General features: G+C 45.1%; 1 protein-coding gene across 3 annotated transcripts in view; it reads right to left on the bottom strand.

Moving 5' to 3' along the window:
• Positions 1-2394: 2394 nt before the first annotated feature.
• Positions 2395-17549, bottom strand: part of aplp2 (amyloid beta (A4) precursor-like protein 2) — a 129702-nt gene continuing 114547 nt past the window's right edge. For all 3 annotated transcript variants that reach the window (XM_078426841.1, XM_078426842.1, XM_078426843.1), the window contains 3 exons: positions 7548-7622; positions 6934-7089; positions 2395-3130 (listed from right to left, as the gene is read on the bottom strand). In XM_078426841.1, the coding sequence (XP_078282967.1) occupies positions 3029-3130; positions 6934-7089; positions 7548-7622 (333 nt within the window). In that variant the 3' untranslated portion in view covers positions 2395-3028. The remainder of the gene's footprint in view (positions 3131-6933; positions 7090-7547; positions 7623-17549) is intronic.

The raw sequence follows: 17549 nt of genomic DNA on the forward strand, positions 1-17549 counted from the left end.
ACTACGGGCACTGTCTGTGCAGTGTTTGTACATTCTCTCCGTGACCTGCATGGGTTTTATCTGGGTGTTCCGGTTTCCTCCCACACTGTAAGATAATGCTGGTGTATGGGGATAGATGGTCGGCATTAACACGATGGGCCGAAGGGCCTGTTTCCATGCTCTTTCTCTAAAGTCTGGGAACTCTGTGGCACTGTAACCCCTGACAGTAGTTAATGTGGTTCCAGTCTCTGGATCCCGCTGAGACAATAGGTGCAGGAGGAGGCCATTCAGCCCTTCGAGCCAGCACCACCATTCAATGTGATCATGGCTGATCATTCACAATCAGTACCCCGTTCCTGCCTTCTCCCCATACCCCCTGACTCCACTATCTTTAAGAGCACTATCTAGCTCTCTCTTGAAAGCATCCAGAGAATTGTCCTCCACTGCCTTCTGAGGCAGAGAATTGCACAGATTTACAACTCTCTGACTGAAAAAGTTTTTCCTCATCTCCGTTCTAAATGGCCTACCCCTTATTCTTAAACTGTGGCCACTGGTTCTGGACTCCCCCATCATTGGGAACATATTTCCTGCCTCTAACGTGTCCAATCCCTTAATAATCTTATATGTTTCAATAAGATCCCCTCTCATCCTTCTAAATTCCAATGTATACAAGCCTAGTCGCTCCAGTCTTTCAACATACGACAGTCCCGCCATTCCGGGAATTAACCTAATGAACCTATGCTGCACGCCCTCAATAGCAAGAATATCCTTCCTCAAATTTGGAGACCAAAACTGCACACAGTGCTCCAGGTGCGGTCTCACTAGGGCCCTGTACAACTGCAGAAGGACCCCTTTACTCCTATACTCAACCCCTCTTGTTATGAAGGCCAACATTCCATTGGCTTTCTTCACTGCCTGCTGTACCTGCATGCTTCCTTTCAGTGACTGATGCACTAGGACACCCAGATCTCGTTGTACGTCCCATTTCCTAACTTGACACCATTCAGATAATAATCTGCTTTCTTATTCTTACCACCAAAGTGGATAACCTCATATTTATCCACATTGAACTGCATCTGGCCACTCACACAACCTGCCCAAGACACCCTGCAACCTCATAGCAGCTTCCTCACAGTTCACACTACCACCCAGCTTTGTGTCATGTTCACACTACCACCCAGCTTTGTGTCATGTTTGCTGTGCCACCCAGCTTTGTGTCATAACTGATTATTATCTCTGTCTAACTCATCCAATGACCAAATATCCCAACCAGTGTTGTGGGTTCGTCACCTTGTGATAACATACTGCGTACTTTTACTGGGTACATTGTCACTCCTCATTTAATTTCTCTTGCTGTTGAATGGTAGTTAACTTACAGGTGGTATTGAAGGTAATGCTGGAGTAACTCAGTGGGTCAGGCAGCATCTCAGGAGAGAAAGAATGGGTGACGTTTCGTGGTATTGACTTGTTTCAACACCACCTTTCCTGCCCATTGGAGACTGAAGGGAGACCTGATAGAGATATGGGAGGCATACATAGGGTAGATAGAATCTTTTTCGCCATGTGGGAATGTCAAATATTGGAGGGTATACCTTTAATGTGAGAGGGGCATCATTTAAAGGAGATGTGCGAGGGTGGTGGGGGCCAGGAACTCACTGCTAGGGGTGGTGAAGGCAGATACAATAGTGGTGTTTAAGCGTCTTAGATAAGCACATAGATATACAGGGAATGGAGGGATATGGGTCATATGCTGATATATGAGATTAGTGGAGCTTGGCATCATGTTCGGCATGGACTTTGTGGGCTGAAGGGCCTGTCCTTTACTCTACTGCTCTATTCTAACACTCCATATTCTGCCCATGTAGTCTACAACCTGATGGTATGAAAATTGAATTCTCAAATTACAAGATATCTGAAATTATGCCATCTGTTACCCTAGCAATATTTAGTTATTTCTCGGTTATTAATTCACCAGAGATCCCACACAAATCCTGGCTGTGTTCTTCCTGCTTTTATCTCCATTGAGACTCTTAGTTTTTGAATTGATATTAACATGTTTTCTCTCATTTTTTCCCCTCATGTGCTTTTTATTCTTTCTCTGCTGAACCCTAAAATATCCAGATGTTGCAGTTGGGAAGAGAAGCTATTCATCACTATGCAAGTCATTGTGGAGGCACAAGGTGGAGAGGGAGAAACAGAGAAAGAGATGCAGAGACACAGTGGGCTGAGGTGCAGTCTTGGCAGCTGTGGGTTTGTAGGAGATATCAGTGGAGAGGGTCTGGACCCAAAACATCAATTGTCCACTTCTCTCCACAGACACTGCCTGGCCAGCTGACTCCCCTTTCTTTGATGCAGGTTCTCCACCATCAGTGGAGCAGAACCAGTCTTTAATGAACAGTCATCAAAAAGAGTAGCTGTTTGTGGAAGTAGTGTTTATTGATGAGTTTGCATTCAGTTACCTTGCAGATTAAAACTAACACAGTGGTACAACTGAAAAATGTGCATAGTCTGACAAGATAATAGAAGAATGTGCAGGGGGGACGAACCACAGGTTACCAGAACCTCATTAAATGCCTAGACTGCCACACTACTTCACTAACACACAGACACACAATGAGAAATGGAATCCTCACCTCCCAGTTTCACCTGCCGATTACAGTGCTAACCATTTAAACGTAGTTTACAGCAGAAAGTCCTATTGATTCCATGAGATAAATCAGTATGAAAATCCTCTTCATATACGGTACTCCATTAAGTAGAAATCTACAGCCTCTATTTATAGATCTTTGTGACACACAAAATAAAACATTTAAAATAATTTTTAAAAGGAAACAACTATATCATTGTAATTCTCATCATGTAATAGATTTTAAGATTATACATCATATATATTGCGTAGTACATTTCAAACCCATTTAAAAGAATGGGAATCTTACAATCTACAGTAGGAAGAGTTTTACACTCAAAATCTTGTGTGTGAAATGCAGACCTCTAATGTTACGAATCAGTAGTTGGAAGATTGGCTGAGCTTGCTGCGTTTGGCCCAGTATTAGATCTGCATCTGCTCCAAGTACTTGTAGGTGGGGTTTTCATACCCATGGTTTTGCATCTTGTTCAGGTGTCGTTCCTCTGGGGTCAACATGGGGTCAACCTGTAAAAATCAAAGCACGGCTTTAAAAATTGTGCAAAGTTCCCTCACCCTTTCCCTTCATCTGTCTCCCTCTCTTCAAAATCTCATCGCTGAATTCAGGAAAAAACAAAAGTTGACAATAATTATTGGTGAACGGTGAAATGACTAAAATCCAAGCACCATCCATGTATGCATTTACAATGTTAACCAAATCATTTAGTTCAGTTCCAAAAAAATTCAGAAGAGTCTCAATACTTATCAAGATCAAAGCACGCTTTTAATTTTAATTTAGCTCTGGGAAAAATAGTTTTTAACACAAGGATGTATTTAGGTTTAGGTTCAAGGTTAGCCTTCTTTACTCCAGGGAAAAGAGTTCCATTGTCTCCTTACAGTTCATATAAGAAAATAACTGCGGATGCTGGTACAAATCGAAGGTATTTATTCACAAAATGCTGGAGTAACTCAGCAGGTCAGGCAGCATCTCAGGAGAGAAGGAATGGGTGACGTTTCGGGTTGAGACCCTTCTTCAGACTCCTTACAGTTCAAGTCCTCCAGCCCCTCAACAATTTTGTGAGTGGTTTTTACACCTTGTCCAGCTTAATCCCATCCTTCCTATAGTGTCACAACCAGAAATGTACAATATTATCCAGGAAGATACTACATGCTGGAGTAACTCAGCGGGTCAGGCAGCGTCTCTTGAGAAATAGGACAGTGAGGCCGCAGATAAATTGGAGGAACAGCACCTCATATTCGGCTAGGGCAGCTTACAACCCAGCAGTATGAACCTTGATTTTTCTAATTTCAAGTAACTCCTGCATTCTTCCCCCCTCCCCTCTCTACCCCTTCCCCACCCTATTCATCCTTGAGTTTCACTGTTGACATCCTTGTATCCCTGTCGTTAGCACATCTTCCCCAGTCAACAATGGGCCATTATGAACTCCACCCTTCCTGAGGTCATCTGTGCCGGCCCTGTTATGTTCTGGCCATCTCTCCGTCCGAATAAGGGTTACGACCCGAAACATTGCCTATTCATAAGTTCTAGGAGCAGAATTAGGCAATTCGGCCCATAACGTCCACTCCGCCATTCAATCATGGGTGATCTATCTTTCCCACTTAAGCCCATTCTCCTGCCTTCATCCCATAACCCCCGACACCCGTACTAATCAAGAATCTATCAATCTTTAAAAATATCCATTGACTTGGCTTTGACAGCCGCCAGTGGCAATGAATTCCACAGATTCACCACCCTCTGACTAAAGACTATTCAATTTCTCCAAAGATGCTGCCAGACCCACTGAGTTATTCCAGCGTTTTATGTCGATCTTCGGTACGAAGAACCTTGGCAGTTGATCCTTTGGCAGTTCCTTCCAACACAGTATATTCCAGGTGTAGTTCAAGCTTCTTGCACAGGTCTTGTACTCAATGGCCTGCTCGATGAAGCAAGTGTCCTTCTTCACCGCCCTGTCTACCTGTATTGCCACTCTGAGGGAACTGTGCATCTTCACCTCTTGTCTCTCCATTGTAAAACACTCACCATGACCCTGTCATTCACAGGGAAATCTTCTCTTATTTAAATGCATCACTTCACACTTGTCCGAGTTAAATTCCATCTGCAATTCCATAACAAACTTTCCCAGTTGATATAGATGGCGTTGTCATTTTAGACAACCTTCTTCACTTTCCACGAAACCACCAATATTGGTATCATCTGCAAACTTACCATTCATGTTACCTATACCATCTAAAGCATTACTATGTAAGATTAAAAAAACAGTGGACCCAGCACCAATCTCCTGCGGCACATCACTAATCACTGGCCTTCAATCTCCGCTACCATCCTCTGACCTACTACCAAGCCAATATTGTATCTAATGGGCTAGCTCACCTGGATCGCATGCGGTCTAACCTTCCACACCAGCCCACCATGTGGGGCCTTGTCCAAGGCCTTGCTGGAGTCCATGAAATGCGCACTGACCTGTTCTCATCAATACTCTTGGCCACCTCCTCCAAAAACTACTTCATTGGACCCTATTTCCCATGCAAAGCCATGCTGAGCATCGCCTTGTTTCTTTCTCACCCTCTCCACCCACTGAATCTCCACCTTCCCCAACCCATTACTTCCCCCCACTCTATTGTTCCCATCCTCACCTAGTTCCACTCTTTCCCTTCTGATTCCACAAACTGCAGTCTTTTGTTTTCCTTAGTCCCCACCATTCCCTCCCTGACAATAATCTGCCAATCCACCCTTCCTCACCTATTGCTTGCTAGTTCTATCCCCATTCTCCCCACTCAACTCTCAAGTCTCCCTCCACAGATGCTGCCTGGCCTGCTGTTCCTCCAGCACCTTTTTTTGCTACAGATTCCAATACCTGCAGTCTCTTGTGCCTCTGAAATCTCTCCGAGGGCACCTTCACTTACTTCCCACAATGCCCTAGGTCACTTGGTCAGGCCCTAGGGATCGACCCACCTTTCTGTGGCTCAAGACTGCCAGCATCTCCCCTTTGGTAATGTCAATATGCATTGGGATATCACTGTTCCCGAGCCATGACCACTGGGATTAGTCAGTGTTGTACTATTAGAAGCAAATTTGATAAAGATGACTACATCCAACTTATTCGATTTAAATTTGTTGCAATTACATACCTTTGCAGCCATGTACTGCCTAGAATTAAGATCAAAATCTTGCTCAGCAATAAAGGAAGGCAAGTTTGTGATATGGCAGTTGTCAGTACTCGAATGAGGCAACACATCTTAAGGTGATACATTATTACTGCTACATCTTCATTTTGCCCTGAGTTATGCAATGACATGTTCAGAAGTGTATGTGCCAGTGTTCAGAAGTGATATGTGCCAGTGTTCAGAAGTGGTATGTGCCAGTGTGGATTCTGTTCCTGGTGGCACTATTCTCAGTGTGGCAGGCTGTACCACTCGAGTACAACACACAGGTTTAACTAAAACCCCAAGATGAGGAGAGGGAAGTTGAATTGAGAGCATTGCCACTCACTAGGGGTCAGGATGTAGAGCAGTGCCAGTGAAGTTGATAATATTTACACCTGGCTGTGCAGAGTTTAGTGCGTTCACTGACTATCTTCAGTGAGTGGACATCGGTTTGCGGGAACAGCTCCAGTACAGAGGGGCAGGCCAACCGGACTTTGGAAATGGCGCCAAAACATGGCAGCGCCTACACATATAATATATGCAAAAAGAATTTCACTGTGCAGATATGACAAAATAAAGCACCATTGATTGAGCATTGCAGGGTAAAAGCCCTGCACACCTCATTCTGCTGGAAAGGAGCAATAAATCTCTCCTTGGATAAAGATGTAATGTAGGCAGTAACTAAAACTAACACTACGACCACATCTTGACCCACTTTAGATAGTTCCTCTGTCCCTCCCTTCCCCTCCTCCTTCCCAAATCTCCCTCTATCTTCCTGTCTCCACCTATATCCTTCCTTTGTCCCGCCCCCCTGACATCAGTCTGAAGAAGGGTCTCGACCCGAAACGTCACCCATTCCTTCTCTCCCGAGATGCTGCCTGACCTGCTGAGTTACTCCAGCATTTTGTGAATAAATCAATATATTCTTAAACTAAAACTAACATGTGCACACCATGGAAAATGAAACGCCTGTTACTGTATAGCTACTCCGAAGCCGGTGTGGGGTCTGTGAAGAACATTATGAACTGTGTACATGTTACGCATCCCGACATTGGTGGTGGTAGCAAATAGAGCAACAAACTCAGAGTGGCAAAAGAAATCAACTGCATTGCACCACCTGCAGTAAACACTTCCCAACACATTAAAGGCTTATTTAATGCACTCACCTCTACAATACCATGGCTGATGGTACCATACTGCCTCTTGCGCAGCATCACTAAACTGATGACAATGATCATGGCCACGGCAACCGCGATGACCAACAGGCCGATCAGAGCACTGCCGCTTAAACTGAAGTTGTCTGGCAGGGGGTCGTCAGTGTCCTGGAAAAAGACAAGCATTTGTAACCAGACCATGGCCCCACGTTAACGCAGCCTCCGCCAAACTAGGTCATGGCTTTGCTAACAGAAATGCAGTGCTTTTGGCACGAGGGTTAAAGAGCAAACATAAAAATAATTAAAGATATTTGGAAGGATGCAATTCTGGGAAAATGGCAAACTAAATAAACTAAATGATTTGATTACAATCTTATGGGCAAAATCTCTTTACTTTTACTTTAAGTCACAAATGCCGCAGGCAGGAATGTATGCTATTGCCATACTGAAATTATGTTTTTAAAACTATTGCCGTACTGAAATTATTGGTTTGTAAAGCTCAAGATAATCTGATCATATGATAAGGCTTTGCGAGGAAAGTACAAATGCTGACTCTGAAGGTGAAATGGAGCATCCATTTGTGAGTGTGTCAGACCCAAGCTTGCATTGAGAGAGAGTGCCCGTACCATGTTGTTCTCCTCTCCACTCACTCGCTCTGCATTGAAAATCATTTCTTTCACATCAAAGCTCTCGTCAATCACCTGCATGGGGAACGAGCAGAAATTAAAATCAGCGTTTGCATTTTCCATTTTGTTATCCTTTCCTTTGAAGATGAAAAGAAATCGGTCACGGAGTCCACTCTCAACCTCAATTCTTGCAGTTCTCTGTGTGTTTTGCCAACTCATTTCAAAGCCCTTAAGGCTGACTTGTCAAAGTTACGTACATTTACAAATTATATCCACCATCCACTTCTACAAATTGCTTTCTGGGGGAGATACAGATCCACGTTCACTTATGAAAAGCACAGAAGCTTCAGAGGTTTTGTGATGGCAGAATATTACTGAAGGCAAACAGGGGGAAGGAGAGATGGACAGGAGACCGAGAGCCTCGAGGGATGGGCCATCATCACTATCTCGCAGAATACAGCAATGGAAGCCACTCAGGTCAGAACTAGGCCAGCTCAAACCAGCTCAGTGACACTTCAAGATGGTGGCTAATCCTTCATCCCAGCACCATTCCTATGTCCCTTAATGTCCAGAAATCAACTTAATAATAATAATAAGTACTTTATTCGTCCCACGACGGGGAAATTTGCAGTGTTACAGCAGCAAAGTGGATAGCAAAAATAAGCATTCATTAAAATAATAAAATAACGGTAATTATCTTTATCATTAATGACTGAGCTTCCATAGTCCTTCAAAGTTAGAAAATTCCAAACATTCACCACTCTCTGCATGAAGAAATGTCTTCTTATCCAAATCTAAATGGCCTACTCCTTAATTGTGATTCTGTGACCCTGGCTCTGGACTCTTGTTTTGGGGGAAATTCTGCATTGCATCCATATTGTGATGATTTGTGTGAAACATGGAAGTTTCAATGAGATTAGCCATCATGTTTCTAAACTCTAGAGACTACAGGCCCAATCTACTCAATCTCTCCTCAGCCTGTAAACTTGCCATTCCTGGAAGCAGTCTGGAGAATCAACTGCACTTTCTCAGTGGAAGACCACCAAAACTATACTCCTGGTGTGACTTCAGCAAGGCCTTAAATAACTGAGGTAGGACTTCTTTATGGATGCATCAAATCCTCTTGAAATAAAGGTTAACATAATTCATGATTACTTGCTGCAGCAAGATATCCACTTTCTGTGGCCTAAATACAAGGAGCACAGAGGCACAGTTAGTAAAGTCATTGCCGCAGAGCGCCAGGCACCCTAGTTCATCCCAACCTTGGATTCTGCCTGTGTGGAGTTTGCATGTTCTATCTGTGACTGGGTGGGTTTCCTCTGGGTTCACCATTTCACACACGTCCCAAAGACATGTGCCTTCAATCACTGACCGTTACCTCACCTTCTTTTTCCTTTTCTCTTCGTTTACTTATTTATCTATTTATTTTCTTTTATGTTTTAGTAAACCTTGTAAAGCGTCTTTGAGTGTTTAGAAAAGTGCTATATAAATGTAATGCATTATTATTATTATTATTATTGGTAGTTAAACTGGGCGGCATCAATTGCTCCCTACATGTATGAGTGGTGGAATCTGGTGAGAGTTGTTGAGAAACTGGGACGAATAAAATGGATTAATGTAAAAGGATTGTTGATGATTGGCACGGACTCAGTGCGCCGAAAGGATAGTTACCCTGCCAGATACCTCCCTGACAACTAGGTCCCTTTGAACATCAGCATATTAATTCATGAAATATTAAACTTTATTTGTGCTCAAAGTGAATAACCTCACATTTTATTCCAGTTTCCATATTCTCACCCACTCACTTGGCTGTTTCTGTCACTTCTTTACATCCTTGTCTCTACTTAGGAGATAAACTTAAAAGTAGGACCTCAAAGGTAATAATCTCTGGATTACTACCAGTGCCACGTGCTAGTCAGAGTAGAAATAGGAGGATATTACAGATGAATACGTGGCTTGAAAAATGGTGCAAGGGGGAGGGATTCAAATTTCTAGGACATTGGAACCAGTTCTGGGGGAGGTGGGACCAGTACAAACAGGACGGTCTGCACCTGGGCTGGAATGGAACCAATGTCCTTGGGGGAGTGTTTGCTAGTGCTGTCGGGGAGGATTTAAACTAATATGGCAGGGGGATGGGAACAAGAGCAGAGAGACAGAGGGGTATAAAGTGAGGGTAGAAACAATAGGTAACAAGGTGAAAAGTAAAAGTGGCAGGCAGACAGATCCAGGGCAAAGATCAAAAAGGACCACTTTGCAACATAATTATATAAGGGGCAAGAGTGTTATAAAAACAAGCCTGAAGGCGTTGTGTCTCAATGCAAGGAGTATTCGGAATAAGGTGGATGAATTAAATGTGGAGATAGTTATTAATGATTATGATATAGTTGGGATTACGGAGACATGGCTCCAGGGTGACCAAGGCTGGGAGCTCAACATCCAGGGATATTCTATATTCAGGCGGGATAGACAGAAAGGAAAAGGAGGTGGGGTAGAGTTGCTGGTTAGACAGGAGATTAACGCAATGGAAAGGAAGGACATTAGCTCGGAGGATGTGGAATCGATATGGGTAGAGCTGCGAAACACTAAGGGGCAGAAAACGCTAGTGGGAGTTGTGTACAGGCCACCTAACAGCAGTAGTGAGGTTGGGGATGGCATCAAGCAGGAAATTAGAAATGCATGCACCAAAGGTGCAGCAGTTATAATGGGTGACTTCAATCTACATATAGATTGGGTGAACCAAACTGGCAGGGGTGCTGAGGAAGAGGATTTCTTGGAATGTTTGCGAGATGGTTTTCTAAACCAACATGTCGAGGAACCAACGAGAGAGCAGGCCATTCTAGACTGGGTATTGAGTAATGAGGAAGGGTTAGTTAGCAGTCTTGTTGTGCGAGGCCCCTTGGGCAAGAGTCATCATAATATGGTGGAGTTCTTCATTAGGATGGAGAGTGACAAAGTCAATACAGAAACAAGTGTTCTGAACTTAAAGAAGAGTAACTTTGAGGGTATGAGGCGTGAATTGTCCAAGATAGACTGGCAATTGATGCTGAAAGGGTTGACGGTGGACATGCAATGGAAGGCATTTAAAGGTCGCATGGATGAACTACAACAAGTGTTCATCCCAGTTTGGCAAAAGGCCGCGGGGCCTTCCGTCGCCCGGTGCGGCTCGGCCGCGGGACCTAACATCGCCCGGTGCGGCTCGGCCGCTGGACTTAACAGTGCCCGGTGCGGCTTGGCCGCGGGGCCTTCCATCGCCCGGTGCGGCTCGGCCGCGAGACCTAAAATCGGCCGGTGCGGCTCGGCCGCGGGACCTAACATCGCCCGGTGCGGCTCGGCCGCTGGACTTAACAGTGCCCGGTGCGGCTCGGCCGCGGGACCTAACATCGCCCGGTGCGGCTCGGCCGCTGGACTTAACATCGCCCGGTGCGGCTCGGCCGCGGGGCCTTCCATCGCCCGGCGCGGCCGCGGGACCCAACATCGCCCGGCGCGGCTCGGCCGCGGGACTTAGCTGCGCACGGCTCGGACGCGGGGCCTTCCATCGCCCGGCTCGGTCACGGGACGTTTCAGCACCCGGTGCGGCTCGGCCGCAGGGCCTTCCATCGCCCGGCTCGGCCGCGAGACGTTTCTGCGCCCGGTGCGGTTCGGTCACGGGCCATCCCCTTGCGGGGACTGTGCGGGTCGGTCGGGGACGAGCTGTCTGTCCGTGGGCGTGGGGAAGAGAGTGGAAGTTTTGTTGCCTCCATCACAGTGAGGGGGTGTTTGGAGTCACTGTGATGGATGTTTGTGTTGGGGTCATGTGTCTTGTGTTCTTTTTCTTTTTTGTGTGACTGCTATGTAGTTTCGTTCGGTACCTTGGTATCGAATGACAAATAAAGCTCTGTTGTATCAAAAACAAACCAGGAAAGGTAGTGCGTCCGTGGCTAACAAGGGAAATCAAGGGTAGTATTAAAACAAAAGATGAAGCATACAGATTAGCCAGAAAAAGTAGCATACCAGAGGACTGGGAGAAATTCAGAGTCCAGCAGAGGAGGACAAAGGGCTTAATTAGGAAAGGGAAAATAGATTATGAGGAGAAAACTGGCAAGGAACATAAAATCTGACTGCAAAAGCTTTTATAGATATGTGAAGAGAAAAAGATTAGTTAAGACACATGTAGGTCCCTTGCAGTCGGAAACAGGTGAATTGATCATAGGGAACAAATACTTTGGTTCTGTCTTCACTAAGGAAGACATAAACCGTCTGCCGGAAATAGCGGGGGACCGGGGGTCGAATGAGATGGAGGAATTGAGGGAAATCCAGGTTAGTCGGGAAGCGGTGTTAGGTAAATTAAATGGATTAAAGGCAGATAAATCCCCAGGGCCAGATAGGCTGCATCCCAGAGTGCTTAAGGAAGTAGCCTCAGAAATAGTGGATGCATTAGTGATAATTTTTCAAAACTCCTTAGATTCTGGAGTAGTTCCTGAGGACTGGAGAGTAGCTAATGTAACCCCACTTTTTAAAAAGGGAGGGAGAGAGAAAACGGGGAATTATAGACCAGTTAGCCTAACATCGGTAGTGGGGAAAATGCTAGAGTCAGTTATTAAAGATGTGATAGCATCACATTTGGAAAGTGGTGAAATCATCGGACAAAGTCAGCATGGATTTACAAAAGGCAAATCATGTCTGACGAATCTTATAGAACTTTTCGAGGATGTAACTAGTAGAGTGGATAAGGGAGAACCAGTCGATGTGTTATATCTGGACTTTCAGAAGGCCTTCGACAAGGTCCCACATAGGAGATTGGTGTACAAACTTAAAGCACACGGTATTGAGGGTTCAGTGTTGAGGTGGATAGAAAATTGGTTGGCGGACAGGAAGCAAAGAGTAGCAATAAACGGGTCCTTTTCGGAATGGCAGGCAGTGACTAGTGGGGTACCGCAAGGCTCAGTGCTGGGACCCCAGTTATTTACAGTGTATATTAATGATTTGGACGAGGGAATTGAATGCAACATCTCTAAGTTTGCGGATGACACGAAGCTGGGTGGCAGTGTTAGCTGCGAGGAGGATGCTAGGAGGCTGCAGAGTGACTTGGATAGATTAAGCGAGTGGGCAAATGCGTGGTAGATGCAATATAATGTGGACAAATGTGAGGTTATCCACTTTGGCGGCAAGAACAGGAAAGCTGAGTATTACCTGAATGGTGAACGATTAGGAGAAGGGGATATGCAACGTGACCTGGGTGTCATGGTGCACCAGTCATTGAAAGCAAGCGTGCAGGTGCAGCAGGCAGTGAAGAAAGCGAATGGTATGTTGGCATTAATAGCAAGAGGATTTGAGTTTAGGAGCAGGGAGGTTCTACTGCAGTTGTACAGGGCCTTGGTGAGACCGCACCTGGAGTATTGTGTGCAGTTTTGGTCTCCTAATCTGAGGAAAGACGTTCTTGCCTTAGAGGGAGTACAGAGAAGGTTCACTAGATTGATCCCTGGGATGGCGGGACTTTCATATGAAGAAAGACTGGATAGACTAGGCTTGTACTCGCTGGAATTTAGAAGACTGAGGGGGGATCTTATAGAAACATATAAAATTCTTAAGGGGTTGGAGAGGCTAGATGCGGGAAGATTGTTCCCGATGTTGGGGGAGTCCAGAACCAGGGGTCACAGCTTAAGGATAAGGAGGAAGTCTTTTAGGACCGAGATGAGAAAACATTTCTTCACACAGAGAGTGGTGAGACTGTGGAATTCTCTGCCACAGAAGGTAGTTGAGGCCAGTTCATTGGCTATATTTAAGAGGGAGTCAGATGGGGCCCTTTTTGCTAAAGGGATCAGGGGGTATGGAGAGAAGGCAGGTACGGGTTACTGAGCTGGATGATCAGCCATGATCATATTGAATGGCGGTGCAGGCTCGAAGGGCCGAATGGCCTACTCCTGCACCTATTTTCTATGTTTCTATGTTTACTCATCATTCCACTTAGTTGTGCTCATCAGCAAACATGAATAGGAAACATTGGGCTCCCTCAGCCACATCATCACTCTAGATTGTTCCGAGTTAACATTGGTCCTCTGAAAGAGCTTTCACATTCAATCATACAGCCCTGCCTTTTCACCAAAGTGGCAAATTTTCCAATTTTCAATGAATTATCCAATTTCATTTTGAAAGTTATTATTGAATCTACTTCAAACCCACTTTCAGTCAGTGAATTATAGATCTTATCACAATACATTAAACATTTCTGTGGCAGATTCAAGCATTCCAAAGGGTTTTTAAAAGCATCACCACAACTCATCTTACTACTCTGCAATACGTTTACATTCACACACAGTTCTATCTATTTCAGATAGTGTCATATAGTTTATTTGCCTCTTCTCAATTTTCCTGCTGAATTGTGTCATTCACAGTTCACATTGTTGAATTTCACCTGCCTAGTTATTTCAGCAGACCAGCCATATTAGCATTTGCCCTAAAACACAAAGTGCTGGAGTAACTCAGCGGGTCAGGCAACATTTCTGGAGATGGCGATTCGGGCTGGAACACTTCTTCCAACTGATTGTAGTTGAGGGGAGGAAGCTGGAAGAGAGGTGGAGCAGGCAAGGCCTGGCAAGTGATGGAACTCAGGTGGGAGGGGTTGTTGGCAGGAGTTGGAGGCAACCGTGGCTGACTAGGGAAGTTAGGGATGGAATAAAACTAAAAGAAAAGATGTATAACAGAGCAAAGAGTAGCCGGAAGCCAGAGGATTGGGAAACTTTCATAGGACAACAGAAGGTAACAAAATGGGCAATACGGGCTGAAAAGATGAAGTACGAGGGGAAGCTGGCCAGGAATATAAAGAAGGACAGTAAAAACTTCTTTAGATATGTTGAGAAAAAAAGAGTAGCAAAGTCAAATGTGGGTCCCCTGAAGGCAGACACAGGTGAAATTATTATGGGTAACAAGGAAATGGCAGAAGAGTTGAACAGGTACTTCGGATCTGTCTTCACTAAGGAAGACACAAACAATCTCCCAGATGTACTGGAGGACAGAGGATCTGGGGGGGGGGGGGGGTAGAGGAACTGAAAGAAATTTTCATTAGGCGAGAAATAGTATTGGGTAGACTGATGGGACTGAAGGATGATAAATCCCCTGGGCCTGATGGTCTGCGTCACAGGGTCCTCATGGAGGTGGCTCTAGAAATAGTGGATGCATTGGTGATCATTTTCCAATGTTTCATAGATTCGGGATCAGTTCCTGTGGATTGGAGGATAGCTAATGTTATCCCACTTTTCAAGAAAGGAGCGAGAGAGAAAACGGGGAATTACAGACCAGTTAGCCTGACATCGGTGGTGGGAAAGATGCTGGAATCAATTATTAAAGAGGTAATAATGGTGCATTTCGATAGCAGTAAAAGGATAAGTCCAAGTCAGCATGGATTTATGAAAGGGAAATCATGCTTGACTAATCTTCTGGAATTTTTTGAGGACGTGACAAGTAAAATGGATGAAGGGGAGCCAGTGGATGTAGTGTATCTAGACTTTCAGAAAGCCTTTGATAAGGTCCCGCATGGGAGATTGGTGACTAAAATTGTTGACATGGATAGAAAATTGGTTGGCAGACAGGAAGCAAAGAGTAGGAGTAAACGGGTCCTTTTCAGAATGGCAGGCAGTGGCGAGTGGAGTGCCACAAGGTTCGGTGTTGGGGCCACAACTGTTTACCATTTATATTAATGATTTGGAAGAGGAAATTAGAAGCAACACTAGCAAGTTTGCGGATGACACAAAGCTGGGTGGCAGTGTAAACTGTGAAGAGGATGTTCGGAGGTTGCAGGGTGACCTGGACAGGTTGAGTGAGTGGGCAGATGCGTGGCAGATGCAGTATAATATAGATAAATGTGAGGTTATCCACTTTGGCGGCAAAAACAAGGAGGCAGATTATTATCTCAATGGAGTTAGGTTAGGTAAGTGGGGAGGTCCAGTGAGACCTGGGTGTCCTTGTACACCAGTCACTGAAAGTTGGCGTGCAGGTACGGCAGGCAGTGAAGAAAGCTAATGGAATGTTGGCCTTCATAACAAGAGGATTTCAGTATAGGAGTAAAGAGGTTCTTCTGCAGTTGTACAGGGCCCTGGTAAGACCACATCTGGAGTATTGTGTACAGTTTTGGTCTCCTAATTTGAGGAAGTACATCCTTGTAATTGAGGCAGTGCAGCGTAGGTTCACGAGATTGATCCCTGGGATGGCGGGACTGACATATGAGGAAAGATTAAAAAGACTAGGCTTGTATTCACTGGAGTTTAGAAGGATGAGAGGGAATCTTACAGAAACATATAAAATTATAAAAGGACTGGACAAGCTAGATGCAGGAAAAATGTTCCCAATGTTGGGCGAGTCCAGAACCAGGGGCCACCGTCTTAGAATAAAGGGGAGGCCATTTAAAACTGAGGTGAGAAAAAAGGTTTCACCCAGAGGGTTGTGAATTTGTGGAATTCTCTGCCACAGAGGGCAGTGGAAGCCAAATCACTGGATGGATTTAAGAGAGAGTTAGAGAGAGCTCTCGGGGCTAGTGGAATCAAGGGATATGGGGAGAAGGCAGGCACGGGGTATTGATTGGGGACGATCAGTCATGATCACAATGAATGGCGGTGCTGGCTCGAAGAGCCGAATGGCCTCTTCCTGAACCTATTTTCTATGTTTCTATGTTTCACAGCCTTTTATTTCCTGTTTATCCCTTGCCTTTGTCTAGAGATGAAAAGGAACGAAAAGGCCTGAGATAAGGCGATCTGTGAAATGTGAGGCCAGGGGAAGGGATATAGGTGGAAGGAGATGGGGACAGTGGGGAAGGAGAAAGATGGCTACGCTAATGGGAGAAACGATGCATATCCAAGCACGGCACGGGGAAGAAAGGATGGGAAAAAGGAGAGGGGGAGTTTGAAATTATGCTTTGCAAAATCTAGGTTGTTAATACATAACAAATTGTTGTTCTAATATGAGCAGAACAGTGATTTCTCTGCAGTCTGCAAGATAAATTTGTACTCCTGCTCATTGCCTTATGTCATATTGTTTTACAGTGCAGAAACAGGTTCTTTAGCTGAACTCATCCATGCTGACCAAGTGCCTAACCAATGTAGTCCTAATTTGCCTGGGTGTCACCCATATCTCTCCAAACCTTCCTTATCCATGCAACTATCCAAGTGTTATTTAAAAGTCATAACAAAACTCTACAGATTTTCACAGCTATATTGACTATACTTCCTTCCATCCTGCCCCTTCCTATAGCACCCTTCCGCACCCTTGTGCGACGAGACCTTCCACAAAGGTGCCTGAAGAGTTTTCTTTTATCCTCTACTGAGGCTCCCCCTTTACTGGAGCTGACAGCATCCTTGACTGCATTTCAGCTCTCTCTCACACATCTGCTCTCACTACCTCCGGGGCAGAGAAACCACTCCAGCCACCTCAGCAAGCAATGGGCATTCTTTCATTTACTACCACCGTCAGTGTGATTCCACCCATCCTCATCCTATTCACCAGTCTGAAGCAACTTTCCCCTTGGTGACCAGCTAGCTCACTCTTTCATGCACAATAACCGCCACTTCTTACAGCACTTAGCTGTGAAACCATTGGAAATGCAATGTTTACCCTTTTACTTCCACCATCCAGGGACCCTAATTGTAGTAGTGCAGTAGCAATTCACCTCCACCCGTCCATGCGGGTGCATTGCAGTCAGTGTTGCTACCCCACACTCCTACATTGCACATTGTTTTGAAGAGTGCCTGCACTGAGTGGCATGGTGACCGCGAAGTCCCATTCTACTCCAGTTTGATCTATCTGCCCGTAGCTTCCTGCACTGTGATGAGGCCCACCATAATCCTGAGGAACTGTATCTCATCCTCAGATAAACACAAAATGCTGGAGTAACTCAGCGGGACAGGCAGCATCTCTGGATAGAAGGAATGGGTGACATTTCAGGTTGAGACCCTTCTTCAGTCTTGACCCGAAACGTGACCCATTCCTTCTATCCAGAGATGCTGCCTGTCCCGCTGAGTTACTGCAACATTTTGT

Source organism: Rhinoraja longicauda, chromosome 32 (genome assembly GCF_053455715.1).
Source record: "Rhinoraja longicauda isolate Sanriku21f chromosome 32, sRhiLon1.1, whole genome shotgun sequence".
Lineage (NCBI taxonomy): Eukaryota > Metazoa > Chordata > Chondrichthyes > Rajiformes > Arhynchobatidae > Rhinoraja > Rhinoraja longicauda.